This window comes from Protobothrops mucrosquamatus, unplaced genomic scaffold (assembly GCF_001527695.2).
Source record: "Protobothrops mucrosquamatus isolate PMUCROS unplaced genomic scaffold, P.Mucros_1.0 scaffold96, whole genome shotgun sequence".
NCBI lineage: Eukaryota > Metazoa > Chordata > Lepidosauria > Squamata > Viperidae > Protobothrops > Protobothrops mucrosquamatus.
In genome coordinates, this window is record NW_015386471.1 from 767,389 (window position 1) to 783,420 (window position 16,032).

Genomic DNA, 16,032 nt, shown 5'->3' on the forward strand with positions numbered 1-16,032 from the left:
TATTATTGGATTTTTAATCAACTTTTTTAAAAAAAGAATGGCCTATTTAAATATATTTTTTAATTTGTTTTAATTTTGTATATTGTATCAATTGTTCTGTTTTTAATTGGCTGTAAGCCGCCCTGAGTCCACCAGGAGAAGGGCGGGATATAAATGCAATAAACTTAAACTTAAACATATTTGCATTTAACGTTAAGTACACTTTATATGTACTTGAAGTATATACCCAGTTTAATTTTTATGCTTTCCAACACATTTTAATCATGCAACCAGACTGAAATAGACCAAATTATTTTAAAGTGCAAACCAAATTATTTCTCCACCATTATTACTAAAAACCTCCACTGAATTTAGCTAAATTCACTTCCGGATAACTGGGTATGGGATCACTGCAGGCAGTGGCAGATCACTTCATACTGCTGATAAAAAAACTACATGGAAATGGCTGTCTGAAGATGAGAGCAAAGGGACAAAAACCAGACCAGACTGCTAATAAAAATAATGTACAAGTGTCAATCATTTCTGTGATTTTTCAGTCCCTTAAGACCTTAAGATATGAAAAAGACATATAGGATTTGAATTTGGGGACTGCCGTTCATAGAAGCTGAATCCAGTTTTCAGTAGACATTTTCTTCATAAAAGAGCTGGACTATATTCTTGAATCTCAGCATTTTAGTTCCATTACTGGCCTGTATAAAGTCTGACATTGAAATGTTTGGATAGATTTTGGTGCCAGACAATGAGCCGTGGTGGCCCAGTGGTTAGAATGCAGTACTGCAGGCTAATTCTGCTGAGTGCTGGCTGCCAGCAGTTCGGCAGTTCGATTCTCACCAGCTCAAGGTTGACTCAGCCTTCCATCCTTCCGAGGTCGGTAAAATGAGGAGCCAGATTATTGGAGGCAAAACCACCCAGAGAAGGCTGTAAAGCACTGGGAAGCAGTATATAAGTCTAAGTGCTATTGCTATTGATAGATCAGAAAGCACTCTTCTAGTGACCAGAGAACAATGCTAAGCATTCACAAGTAAATTGGTCTCATGAATAGTTAAAGATGGACAATGTGCTAGAATAATAAAGAAATTAATCTTAGTGAAGAAAGAATTATACAAGATCATGAACTATAAGGTTATTTTCATGACAACAAATATAACATAGTTAAAGCTATGGTTTTCCAGTGATAATGTAAATTTGTGAAAGCTGGATGGTAAGAAAGAGCACCAAAAGACAAATACTGTTGAACTGTGGACTGCAAATAACAACAACAACAACAACAACAACAACAACAATAATTCTGCATCAAATAAAGACTAACTACTCCCTCAAGGCAATAACCTGAAAGCAGACACTCACTTACTTCAACCATCAGTTGCAATTAAATTATGCACTGGAAGAAATGATCATGGTTGAGGCAACTAGAAGATAAAGTAATGGATGGGTTGGATGGATGGACTAAAAAAAAATGCAAGATTATACTTGGAACAACTCCAACAAGTCCATGGTTGGGGACAACCTGAGGTGACAAGCGTTTGTCTTTGAGGACACCAGGAGACTGCATTAACCTAACTAATTAGTTAACTAATCAGATTTAGGAAGATGATACATGCTTTACATTTGGAAGTTAAAAATCATGAGTTTTTAAACCTTATTTTAAATAGTATCCTGCTAGTAGCATGCTTCCTGACAATAGAGGAAGAGGTAGAACAAATGAACGGAGACTATGACAGGCTATCAATATGTATTTTATTTTAGCCATTGATCTTTACATCACATCATTTGACTTGCATCATCAAAACAGTGCTATAGTTTTACACAGCTAAAGAAAAAGAACCGTATGCTGGTTCTTGTAATGTCATTTAGTCTTTGTCATCTAGAATGCGAGATATTCTTTCATTGAAACAGTGTCATAGAGACAGTCTATTCTACATAATTACACTATGGCAACCGAAACCAGCTGTCAGCCATCCTAGTACATTAAGTGCTGATAGACATCTTAAGAAAAGTCAGTATTTCAAATACATTAACAACATCCTTACTTTTCTCTTGAATGCATTTGTACTTAGTGACCTGGAAAAAGATCAAGATGAGCAGGGAGAATAAAAAAAAACACCCCTCAATAAAACTGAACTTAAAAAAAAAAAATCCCATGCCTCAGAAATCCTACTAGAAAGGTTAATTAAAATGCATATTTCTATGTAATTACAACTCAGTGCATAGTAGCTGTAGTTTTTTTTTTGTTTTTTTTTTTGTTTTTTTTTTACAAAAATCAGTTCTTCATGCTAATGATTCCATGTATCATTTTGCTTCTGAACTCTGGCAGGTGATTTTTGGCAACAATTTTTAGTGGCATGTAGGTGACATCTATCCTGCCTCTAAAATTAAAGGCATTTTCTTGAAGCCCCACTTATTAAAATTAAATGTAGCAGTTTTAAATGGCATGCATGAGCGCGCATGGCTTGTGCAAATGAGTACAGACTTTCACACACAGTCTCCAATTTGCATGCACAATTTGAGCTGTCATTTTGAGAACAGGCCCTCTTGTGTCTAACGTCTATGTTTCATTACATTTTAAATCTTAAGTGATAGAATTAAACACAAAACAGAAGGAAGGGGAAGAGAGAAGGAAGCACCGTAATAAATAAAGAGAGAGACAAAGAGAGCATAAAAGGAGGGAATGACATGAAAAGTTGGCATAACAAGGAGCCAGAGTAGCATTTTCCAATCTGATGCCCCAGATTTTTTGGGGGGGACAAGTCCATCTTCCTTAGCCACGTAGTCAGTAGCTGCCATAACTACCACTGATGCAATCTGAGAGATTCTGAAATGGGAATCAGATTAAAAAACAGTGGTGGGTAGGTGAAGGAAACAAACAGTAATGAAATCTGCAGGAAGTGAAAGAAAAAGAATAAAGAAATTTAAAATATATCCATTCAAGAGTAATAGAGCATACACCAATCACAACCTCCTAAAATGTGCAGATTTTTACATAAGTCTGACAGAAATCTTTTCATGACAGATATTAACAAAAAAAAAGGAGGGAAAGGAATTATGTATAAGGTTAAAAGAACTAAGTGTACAATTTCCACCTGTCTTGAAATGATAAACAAGATACATTTGTCAGACTTTTAGCCAAAATTACCGTATACTTAACTATGGGTAAGGGCCAAATTAAATAACACCCTAAGTGTATTTACTATAAAGAACTCTGCCAATTTGTTTTCCTCTTCTGCTTAGTCCATCTTATCTTCTTTCATCCTAATTAATGTTCAGAGTTTGTCACATATTTTTTTAAAAAAAATGTTTAATTGAAGAGCCCAAATCTATTCAGCATTGACACAAAATGCAAATTATGTCAGTGTCTTGACTGCACCAGCTTCATAGCAAAGGTCCAACGACAATTATTAAAATTTCATTTTTCACAAATTCACTTTAAATATTAGGTATATATAACATATAGCTTTCATAAAAGACTAGAAACCCATAAGGACTTTTTGCTGAAATCAGAAAAAATAATTTGCTGATTAAAAAGGGTTGAATATGGGACAGAAGAGAATGTAATGTAATGTTAAAGAAGGAGAAAGGATACTAAGTTGGTTTGTAACTGCTGTAAAGATCTGTAGTTGTTTTTTACTTATCTTTTTTTTTCTTTTTCAATCTGTGTGTTCCTTTGCACTTTTATTTTTTTCAAGATATCTTCATATGTTTTCATGTTTATCTTTTACATGTAAAAATCTTTAATAAGCACATTAGTAAACAATTTAGACAAACAGTTATACAGTATAAAAAGAGACAGAATACAAACTGCAGAGACATGCTTCTTAGACAAAAATACACCTGGAAATACATGTGATTAATCTCACCAAAAGTACTTTTAGGATATTTTTGAATTAAGCTTGACAATTTCATTTTAAATAAATGGGATTTTTTTTTTGTTTGGTTTTAGTAAGGATGTTATAAGGCTACAAATCTTATCAGTTCTATAGTACATATTGGTTGAACATTAATTCCAGTCTACAGTAAAACAAGTAGAAATATTTGTAATCCATTATGTTTGTAATGCTACCTTTGTTCAGCATTTGCTAACTAAGTTAGTTTTGATTATCATGATCATATGACTGCAAAATCCAGATGGAGCACATTGCTCAAATTCGCTATCTGGGAATTGGTGAGCTGGTTCTTTCATATCCAAACATTTGAACAGACATGGTTAGGATTTCATGTTGAGTGGATTTATTGCAAAATAGATTACACATTGCACTATAGTCTAAGGAAGAGCAGTGCCTAATTATTATGTATAATTGCCTGCTATCTTTATCCATGTTTTTTTTCCTTCAAAAAAAAAAACCACCATCTAACCATTATTTGTTATTTTCAAATTTCAGAAGAATAACCATGATGGATGATGTATATGGACATAAAGGCTTGCCACCACCTGAAAAAGAAACAAAATTGGCCATCCATGGGAAAGTTCATTTAAATATAAATAAAATGCCATGGATAGTGGCTTCTTTGCATAGTCAGGTTCACCATTCACAAAATAGATGAAAACTTTGCAAATGAGGAACCCAGCAAATATTTTTAAAGAAATATCAAAACAGGTAAAGCTGGATACTTTATTTTATCAATGGCAAGAAAGATCTGCTTTTCGGGGGGAATCCGATATTGTTTTTCTTCTGGCAGCAATGTTTCTCAGTAGGAGCAAGATGATTTCCCTTCCTACCCTCTCTGCAGCCTCTCATATTCTCCCGGCAACCAATTTTGGGGAAATGCAGGATCTGCAAAACCCTATTTATGCTGGCCTTCAACCTTTCTTCTTTTCTATTTCCCCATGTCCAGATACCTCAGAATTCAAATTTGGTTGGAAAATAAGACTACCATCATAGGCATCATCTTCCTGCAAGGCAGAATGAAAATAACAACAAATCTGGGGAATGTTGGCATGAAGCCAAAAGAAAATAGAATATCCCCCTTCCTCATCCTCCCTTCACACACGACAGAGAGAGAGAGAGAGAGAGAGAGAGAGAGAGATAGACAGAGAGATGGAGAGACAGACAGACAGACAAATGTGAGCTCCTATTGGTTTCAACAACTTAAAAAAGGGTATTTTTTTTTAAAAAAAACACATCAATGGCAACTGAATATCTGGATTGATGCACCCTTGGATATGATAATATTAGCCTCTGGCATGTTAAGAGCAAGTACTATTAATACAAATGAGAAATAAACAAGAAAATGCCATGCCTTCTTTAATGTGTTTTTCCTTCTTTTATAACAGAGCAAACATTTGCTTTTTAACAAGATTTGTCTTGGTGAAAGCATGAATAAATTATGATCCTTTCAAGCTTCTCAGAAAAAAAATATTTTATACGCATCTGATCTTTAGTAGCAAATGATCTGTACTGGGGCAAACTCTGTTTGTTGTCTTTCTCCTTTCTGTGGCTTGCCCGCTACCCAAAGCACTAGGCACAGGATGAGGCATCTAAAAGTATGTTTCATCTGTTGACACAGAGTTCAACTGTGTGAACTTGACTATCCAGACCCCGCACCCCTCCCCCAGAAAGACACACCAATGGAGTCTTCACCCTTTAGGAGGCAGAGATGTAATTCTCTTTTATGAAAAGGAATGAAAGTAAAGTTTTGGCCTGGACTGTACAGAATCGCACTAATTTACAATAGAGTGGCATCTCTTTCTCAAAGAGTTTCAAGGCATGAATCAGGGAGACTGGCAATTCAATTACCCTCTCCACTTAGAAAAGTATTCTCCCCTTTCTTGCCAAGTTGAAATCTACAGGAAATGCGATGTAGAAGAGACTACATTGTGCACGCCCGGCAAATATCTGAAACGCCTCAGGCTTTAGAGAACAAGAATCCCTGACCTTTTATGATTGCTACAGTAGTTTTCCAGCAAAACACACTCCATACAATAAAGCTCTTAAATACCTGACAAAAGAATGCATTTGCTAGATTCTGGCAAAAGAAGAAGAAGAAAAAATCCGCTATAATGAAAGCTGCTTAAATGAATACCTGAGAGTTCTACCGACTCTTTATTATTTCATGGGAGACCCTGTTTAGGAAGAAATGATAAAGCCACTAGTATGCAGTAGGAATCTGAGCATTGTTCTTTCTCATGCCTCACTCATGCACGTCTGTTTTTTTAAAACCATGGGTACTTTCTTAGCATGTGGACAGTTAATACATACAGGGGAAGCACCACGGTATCTCCTGCCCCATCCATGTTATTGCTCTTCTCTGATCTCAAAATACCGGTCCAAGCTCTGAAGTCTGCTACCCACTCTGGATGTGAGTGGGAACAAGGCGGCTAGTTAATATTTCCATGGCATTACACTAATATAAAACTACATATAAGCATATAAATTAAACAAATAAATAAGCAACAAACAAAACAGCTTGTGTACCTATAACACTAACAGCATCATATTATTGCAAAAGCTCCCACGGGATGTGTTACTGACCAGAGTTAAAATGCACTATATGCCAGAAAACAAGGGCTCTGGGGAATTTACTCATAAATCAAAAACCATTAATATTAGAATTTAAGACACTTCCTTATTTTCCAATGTAATGGCAATACATTATATAGCCGCCTATATTGTGCGGCCTTAAAATTAAGTCTCTGTGAGTCCACAATAAAATTCCTTCCACATACAACTCTACAACTCCCCTGTATTATATAAATCACAGAGATACATTCTCTCGGTCCCTACCCTTGTCTCAGTTGATTGAACTGAGGTGTTAAAATTTCATGTTTTTTGAAATAAGTAATTTTTTCAATCTCCTAAAGCAGGAGGAACTAATTTGGTATAATATTCTTGAATATGCAATCTTTAAGGCAAAAATTATATTCCAGGTTCTAAAGATCTGGTACTGAATCCTCAGCTACTTTTTTTTTTCCTTCTCTAAAGACAACCACGGATAGAAGTGCAGGTCGTCATCACTTCACAATTGGTGACTTAGCGACCACTCACCAAAAGCTACTTAGGACCCTGTCCCTGGAGTTTCGACAGCTGCACATGTCCTATAGTCACATGATCACTTTGGGGACACTTGGCAACCAACTCACCTCTACAGACAGTTGCACCATTCCACAGTCATGTCACCACAATGTATTACTTTTTTGGCCAGCTTCCAGCTTTTTGGACCAGTTTTTGGCAAAAAAAAACAAACAACAAACCACCCAGCCATAGGAATACATTGATCTGCTTTACAATTATCCTGTTCACCTCAAAAAAAGAGAGCATAAAATCAGGTTTGGTTACATGGGTACCTTGACTTATGACCAATATAACTTATGATGGAAATTCCAAGTTCCATTATGGTTGTAAGTTGAGAAATATCTGCAGTGCTTTTTTTGTAAAAAAAAAAAAAAGGTACCGGAACGCACACACGTCATACAATCCGCCTTGCCTACCCTACAAGGTTCCATCCCAAAAAGGTGCCGGAACTCCGTTCTGGGCGTTCTATGACAAAAAAAGCCCTGACTATCTGTAATTTAGAGCAAGACCATAGCATTGGCCACAGAGATGACTTCTTCTCATGATCCTACCAAGATCCAAGCTTTAATCTTATATACATTATTATCTTTGCCCATCTACTCACTAAGAGTAAAGAGTGAATCCAAAGGTTAGGGAATACCTCACTCTATCAGACAAAATCAACATCTGGATTCCTCAAACTGTGATGGCACCAACATGATGTCCTGCATTCAGTAATATCATGCAAGTGCTGCCCCTACATGCTTGCATCTCAACATCCGATGGAAATATGTAAGTCAAAAGATTCACATAATGATGTTATCATTAATATTTTATCATCTGCTCCTCTTGCCCACCCATAGATGCTCATGGTGCCAGATGAATTCTAAGATGTATACTGATTTAAATGCTGAAGTAGGACCGTGGTGAACAGTTTTTGTCTATACTGATCTGTGGAAATTTATCAATACAACTGTAAGTTAAGCATTATCTTTGAGCCTGGCTTAGTACATATCTTTCTATGTGAATAACACAGAAAATAACAATGGAGAAAGGAATACAAGATGTAGTTTAAGCTCATGGAAAAAAAGATAATCAGAAATCTAACAAATATATATACTGTACACTATAAATTAACACAATCTGGAAAGACAGAAAACCAGGATTTTTCTCCCAACTTCAAAAAGTCCCTCCTACATATCCTACTAGTTAATCCCAACTAATTCAAAGAAGAAGAGAGGTTACTACAGGTTCTCAACATCTGGAATCCAATTCTTACAAGGTTAAAATCAAAAATTGAAAAGAGCTATAAAGATTATAGTTTGGTATGGCCTACAATCAAGGTTAAATCCAGGTGCCATTCAATATTCTCTGTATTAGTTTCACTCCATCCATATAACTGAAATTGATGCTGCTTGCTACCACTTAGTGTCTAACTGTCCCATTCTTAAAGAAATCTCCCTATACAGTGAATTTATAGTATATACAAGAGATAGTAAGTACAGTACAATATGTATGTGTATGTGTATACACATAAACACACAGAGGCATACATACATTCATGTGCACACATGCATACGCACACACACAAAACACAAAACAATATCAGTTAAGATATATTAAAATCAAAAGCCATAAAAAGGTATTTGAGAGTCAATGTACATATTAGCTATGTATTTAGCATACCGTATCTCCACAGAAAAGTAGCAAGAATAATTATGCAATTAAGAAAAGTCTGCTAAATTTTGTAATAGCTGCTCCAAACATTATTTCATTAAGCTACACACAAAGATAAGGACAGTAATTCAATCATACAAAGCAACTGCAGCTTTTACTTTTCTTTTTTTCCCCCTGCCTTCTTTCCTTTTTCTTTTGCCTTTTTTTACCTTGTTTGCAATACTTGTGATAAATGACTTGATGTCTAGATTAGTTGGGCAGCTCTTCTGACAGGGGGCATCTGCACACTTTAAGCACCTGGGGAGGAAAGTAAATGAGTTAGAGTGACTTAGAGCACAAAGCACTGCCAACAACATACAATTTTTCCATGTACCTGACAGAAGCTAATCAATCTAAAAATTAATAATACTCTACTGTTCTGGCAGAAACTCAAAAAGGTTCCCATGGGTAAGTGCTATTATCCCCACGCCACAGACAGGTAAACCAAGGCAGCTGATCCCAGATCATTCATATCTTGAAAGTGAAAAGCAAGCCACCCATAAAATACAATTCCCCAGTGCATGTATTTGTTATAATTTGTATTACGTGATGACAATCTTCTGCAAAGTCTTTATTTCAAACAGGCAAAAGCAACATGTACCACTAAACCAGCAGATTTTAAATCACTGCATTATGCCCTACCCAGCTTGCAGAGTCCTGTTCGTTGTTTTTTTCCCCATTTTTATAGTTTTTAATCTCCTAATATTAAACATTCTTGAGCATATTCCATCAAAATAATAAAACACAATAAAACAAAAATAAAATACCATCAGAGGAAGACAGAGTAAATCTAATATTAAAATAGAGAATAAGATACACTGGTTTCAGAATTATTAATTCTCTTCTGGACATTTCCGCAGTATAAAAACTTTCATAAATATTAGCATTCTGCCTAACGATACTTTAAAAAAAAACTGATAAAAGAGCAATAATAAATCCATATACTAATCTGTGTCTAAATGTAACACTAATCTATGTCATATGTGTAGTCTTCAACTTGCAACCACAACTGAGACCAGAATTTGTTTTTAAGTGAGACGATTGTTGAGACACTCAGTTTTATAACCTGTTGTGCCCCAGTTGACAAGTGAATCGTCGCAGTTGTGAATCATGAGGTCTTTAAGCAAATCCGGTTTTTCCCATTGACTTTGCTTGCTGGAAGCTGGCTGGGAAGGCTGTAAACAGCGGTTGTATGGCCCCAAGATGCTGACACCATTGTAAATACAAGCTGGATTCCCAGCAACCAAATTCTGATCATGTGACCATGGGGATCCTGTGTTGGTTGTAAATGGGAGGACTGGTTTTAAGTCACATTTTTCAGTGCCGTTGCAACATTGAATGGTCACTAAATGAATGGTAGTTAAGTCAAGGACTACCTGTACTGCCATTTGAACAAACTCTGCTTTTACAGTGATCCTCCTCTCAAGTGAGTGGTTTACTAGTATGTCCAAATAAATCAATTTCAGGCTGTGGTTTACAATCCTGATATAGTTGGATAATCTACGGTAATGTTGAATTATACCTTAACTTGCAATCAAAGGAGGTCATACCAGAGCCATCATCATCATCACCACCGTTAGGTCCTGTGCAGAGGAAGTGTTTTCCAGTGGTTTTGATCATTCACAGCATCTTCGGCATCATCCCAAGAGGTATTAATAATCTTAAGATCTTCCTCAAGTGTTTGGCACCAAATTTTCAGAGACCAGCCTCATTTTCTCTTTTCCTCAGAAGGTATCCAGCACAGTGCAATTTTTGGATGCCGGTCTTTAGACATATGTAAGATATGGACAACAAGCTGCATTTGGCATTCATTCACCGTTCTCCATAGGTGTCCTAAATCTAACCTTTGTGGTATCTCCTCATTAGTGATGTGGTCACGATAGGAGACATGGAAGGTGCTCAAGCAGCATTGTTGGAGAACATTTAACTGTTTAATTATGGTTGTACACTTCCATGTTTTACAAATATATGTGTGTGTGTGTGTGTGTCTTGAGTGTTTTTTTTTTTATGCACTCTGTCGGCCCAAATAAGGGAAGAAGAAATTAGCTCAAAATAGCTGTACCAGTCTCCCTTTAACTCGTTGTTAGCAATCCTATATATATATCAGTGGCGGCACTCAGAGTCCTCTCTATGGCACACGCGCCATTGCCCCAGTCCTAGGCCTTCAGCTGCGTTTTATAAAACCTTTTCGCTTTAGACCTCCGCTGCCGTCTGCAAAAAAAAAAAGGTTCAATCAATCAGTCAATTTCAACTTCTCATGGGAAAAAAAAAGATCTTGCAAAGTTGGAATTGATTGATTGAACTTTTTAGTCCCACCCAGTCTGCTGTTACCACCGCAGCCACGTCCACCCAATGGGCCATACCCCCCCAATTGGCCACACACACCCCAATTGGCCACACCCAGCCAATGGCCACACCCACCCGGCACCCGATGATGCATAAGTGGGTTTTGGGTTGCAGTTTGGGCACTCGGTCTCTAATAGGTTCGCCATCACTGATATATATATTGCAGTTGGTACAACAACACTCTTGAGGATTTTTATATTTGTGGTAATACTTATGGCTGTGTGGATCAAATTGGGCCCATTCGCTGAAACACAACCACTGTCATTCCAATTCAATGGCTAATGTCCTTATCTGTGCTCCATTCATAGATATAATGCTACCAAGATAAGTAAATTGTTGGACTTCTTTTAATAGTTCTATAGTTTTAATTGTTCTATAATCTGGCCAACCCTCCTCACTTTATCCAGACTTGGGACTGTCTGGGGTACCTCAAAACAGAGTTGGCCTGGGTGCAGTTTCATACTAGAGTAATAACAGCTAAAATACAAGGAGCACAGGGGCATGTTTTGAAAAGAAAAATAGAAAAGCTAAAGATTGGAGACGGGGAACAGATATCTCCAAATCACAGGGCATACTGATATCGTGGTTTTTGATATGTTGTTTTCATTTGCCCCAGTCTGACCCATACCCAAAAGATATATTTGAAGTAATATAAATCCTGTCACGTAGAGATGACATGAGCAAGTTCTGTTAAATCATCTTTAACAATCAGGGACAAAGGATCAATCTTCAAAAGAATATAGAAGAATGCAAACTTATTCTCATCTTATGAACTTAATCAAAACCCGTTAAGATTCCTTGCTCTTAATAAACTTTACTCTGATCTAAGCATTCCTTTGTTGTTGTTCTTTTTAATATTTTTTCCACTTGCAAAGTGACAGAGCATGAGGTGATTTCAGGCAAATCAGTGTCCCTTTCTACCAAATTTTAGCCACTGATCTGGAAAATAGGAACCGTAGAACTGCTCTATTTTATTTGCTCCAAATATTACAGTTATTAACATGCATTTTTTAAAAGCTAAGAGGTGGCATATTATTTCATAAAATATCAACTCATACTTTTTAAGATGTGGTGAGTTGCAATCTTCTACCTTCAGATTATTCTTATGATTATCAAATAATAATCATGTCATGTTATTTATATTCAGGTGTTGAATATAAGGCGGTAAACTTATTTTCAATAAGAGTATTTAATCCATAATTTTTACTCGAGAAAGAGGGAGGTTAGAAAGATATTCAAAACAGAATTGAGAAAATGTGGAAGTACCATAACATTCAAGAGGAGAATATGGTTAAATGTGAGAGTTACCTTTGAATAAAATACAGGTAAGTTCAACTTTAAAGTTCAAATTTATGAGAAAACAATGTGTAAGCCTCTTTGGCTCCTCTAACCAGGGAGAAGATGAATATAATTATTTCAAAGTCGACAGCTTGCAAAAGCATTACCAGACTAATCACTGTTCAAAGCAACTGCCTGTTAGATTCGACCAGTAAAGGTAAAATAAAACAAGATTAAATAAAGATTGACAAGGAAGCCATTTTTTTGCACTATGGCACATGTATAATGGCATCATTATGCATCTTTCACCCAAACACTATACATCTCCATATTTTATTTTATTATTATTATGGAGCTGGCTCATAAATAACAGCTGTTGAAAATGTCAAATGTTAATGAGGCAGGGCAATGCAAGCTTGAATTTGTGGCGTTGGCTGGGAAGGGAGGGGGGCTGGAAACTCTGCGAATATGCCAGTATAGACAGACTCTTATAACAACACCATCTTCCAATTCTCAGAGCACTCTGCAGACTAAAGTGCATCAGTCTGCCATTAATCCCACTTATCACTCTGACAGCTCAGTAATTACACCACTGCTACAACCCAGGTACTGCAGTTGTAATAAAATATCAACTGCTGTGCAGGATGCATGCTGGTGAGATGTTTTATTAAACTTGGGGGGGAGGGGGGGTTGATCATCAAGTGACATGAGTGTTGACCTATTTTTCCTATTTGACAATAAATTAGCCTTTGACCATGCCATAATAGATATTACAGAGTGCATTTACTCTTCCCAAACGGCAAAAGGTGCAGCATTCCAAGGAACTGGGCAAATGGCGTAAAATAAGACGGTAGGAGAGGCATGTTAGAACATTATTATCTAAATGGCTATAAATGATTGATATAGTGAGAAATCACAAGCATGGCTCTCCACTTGAAGAGAAATGCAACCACAATTACCAACCCCCCCAACCAAAAAAACCCTATAACCTATGTAAATTGTTCCCAGACAAGCAATGTTTTTTTTCTACAAAATTTCTATCATTTTGAACTTCGTGCTTCCGATGTCTTCTGCTGCTTTTCAAACTGGATGCATTATCATTTAAATTAAATAATACTGAGAAGGAATGAGAGAAGACATTTTGAAAGTCATAAATAGATACAGCATCACACCCCACATGTTTATTTCCACACTGCTTTGAGAAGAGAGGTACTCTATCCAAGCTAGGTCAAGGAAGAGGATGGTTAAATTAATTAGTTAACCTATTATTCATAAAAATGAAATTTTCATTTGAACAATATTTAGTATGAGACACACTTATGAATTTGTATATACTCATGAAATTAGTTCTGTGTGGATGACATCTCTTCCTTAATGGTCCAAGAAAAAGCACCTATCCTGTTTTATAACAATGCAACAGGTGGCTGAAACACATGTGACTTTAATTTTAAATAAATAATTTTACAAAAAAATTATTTTTTAAAAATAACTCACATTCGAAGCAAAAGCATCTACTTGTTGATGAGAAACAATGATTCAATGAGAAACAATGAAAAAAGGTCTACTGGTATCAAAAATATGTGCACAAGTCTCCTATTCAATGTATTGTATGACCTGTTTACATTTCAGTATAACCAGTGCACACTGAGTCATTGTTCATAGAACAGATCATTTCTGCTTCAACTATACGACTGTTAAAATACAACAAAGGACACTGAACTACACGAAAAAAACAGTAACCCTTCTCTTTATTGTAATAATTGTGTTGATTGTTACATAGGTCGTTGCCTAGAGCGAGGAGGCTCTAAACTTTTAAATTTTATACAACACAAAATCATCCATTATTCATTCAATATTACACAAAATACTTCTGTTCGTGCAACAAGTAAGTTGCTGCTCTCTCTGACCTACACATACTAGCCTTCCAATGTAAATTTAAGAAAATCATAGGACCTAAACAGGAAAAATAAATTAGCAAACTCCCAAAACCTTAAAGGTGGAGTTCTTGTCAATATTTTTTTAAAAAATTGACAAATTTTACTTCCTGCCCATTTTAAAAAGAAACAGGCAATGTCTCAATCAAAATAAATGGATTTTCCCTTTGCAATTAAAAATGCCTTTAATATACCTGGAATTCTTTTCTCGTTGGAATATTCTTAGAATTGTGACAAAAAAAAATAAAAAATCTCAGAAACTTCAGTACACATGACATTTTCAGTGTCAATGTGCATATGACTCTGAGTTATCCAAGTTTTTTAAAAAAAAAATAATAGAAAAGTAATCCCCTATAAAACTAATAAAATACTTCAAAGTAGTGTTGATAAGACAGTTGAATTAATATATAAAAATAAGTATGAAGAACAGAAGCTTTGAAATTGTCAGCTGTTCAAAACAGCAGCGCAACAGCAGATTTATATGGACAGGGGTCAGTATCCTCCTCCTATGATGATAATTTGTATTTCTGCTTATAATTATTTCTTAATTTGCATTATCTGTAGCTGCAGATAAGCCAGCTATATGGCTTATAAATTTTATACAAATCTATATATAAACAACATTTCCTTCTTTGCTAACACTTAAGTGGCTTCTCTTCCTGAAAGTATTTTCACCACTGTTTCAGCATTTCTGTCCAATGAATCTACCATCTAAACCAGTGGTTCTCAACCTTTTTAATGCCGCGACCCCCAACCGGTCGTAAGTCGAGGACTAAACCGGTCGTAAGTCGAGGACTAAACCGGTCGTAAGTCGAGGACTACCCAACCGGTCGTAAGTCGAGGACTTACAACCGGAAGCGCCGCGCATGCGTGGTTCCGCCCCCTGCGCTGGCTGAGGCGTAGCTGGCAAGCGGCAGAGACGGGGCAGGCCGACCACCAGCTGGCCCAGCCCAAGGGAGGTAAGGCACCCGCCGGAAAAGGGGGAAAAAAATGGCGGACAAAAAAAATGGTGGATAGCCTTGCTTGGCGACCCCCATGAAATGGTCGATCGACCCCAAATGGGGTCCCGACCCACAGGTTGAGAACCACTGATCTAAACACTTTTGCAGTTCTACTGGCTACTTGCGTTTGATGTTGGGAGAAATAAACATTAAATATGCCTCTTTCAGTCAATGGTTGAATGGTCAGAGGCAAAGCTGACATATGGTATTATGAATAACAATCACGATTACAGCAATGACACCAATGTAACTAGTTTAGTATTTTGCATTAACTAAGGAAGCACAAATGCCTGACCAATAACAGAATAAGGAAAAATAATAAAACATACATAAATTTGTAAACTTGTATCCAGCATCTGAACTAATTGTCTTCATCTGATTCAGTAAACATCAATATTAATTAATGTACAAATAAAATATACAAAGCCAAGGTGTGGAAAGTATATCTACCGCCGTAGTGTAGACATCTAAGCATATCCCTGGGACCTCCAGGCCTGATGATATAACTAGGTTTTAAGAGGTTTAGGAGACAGCAAAAGGGATGGGTCTAACCAAATCTTAGGGGCAAGGGGAAAATGTTCCATAAGACAGGGACCATGGCAGAGAAGGCCTGCCTCCTTCTCTGGGACCTACCAAATGTGGCAGATGATACCTGTCTTCTCTGCTAGATCTAATGAAATGGATTAATAATAATAATAATAATAATAATAATAATAATAATAATAATAATAATAATAATAATAATAATAATAATAATAATAATAATAATAA

The 16,032-nt window shown here is 36.3% G+C and overlaps 1 protein-coding gene across 1 annotated transcript in view; it reads right to left on the minus strand.

The window, feature by feature from the left end:
* Positions 1–16,032, minus strand: part of DPYD (dihydropyrimidine dehydrogenase) — a 518,537-nt gene that overhangs the window by 397,643 nt on the left and 104,862 nt on the right. The window contains exon 4 of the mRNA XM_015812569.1: positions 8,873–8,960. Within this exon, the coding sequence (XP_015668055.1) occupies positions 8,873–8,960 (88 nt within the window). The remainder of the gene's footprint in view (positions 1–8,872; positions 8,961–16,032) is intronic.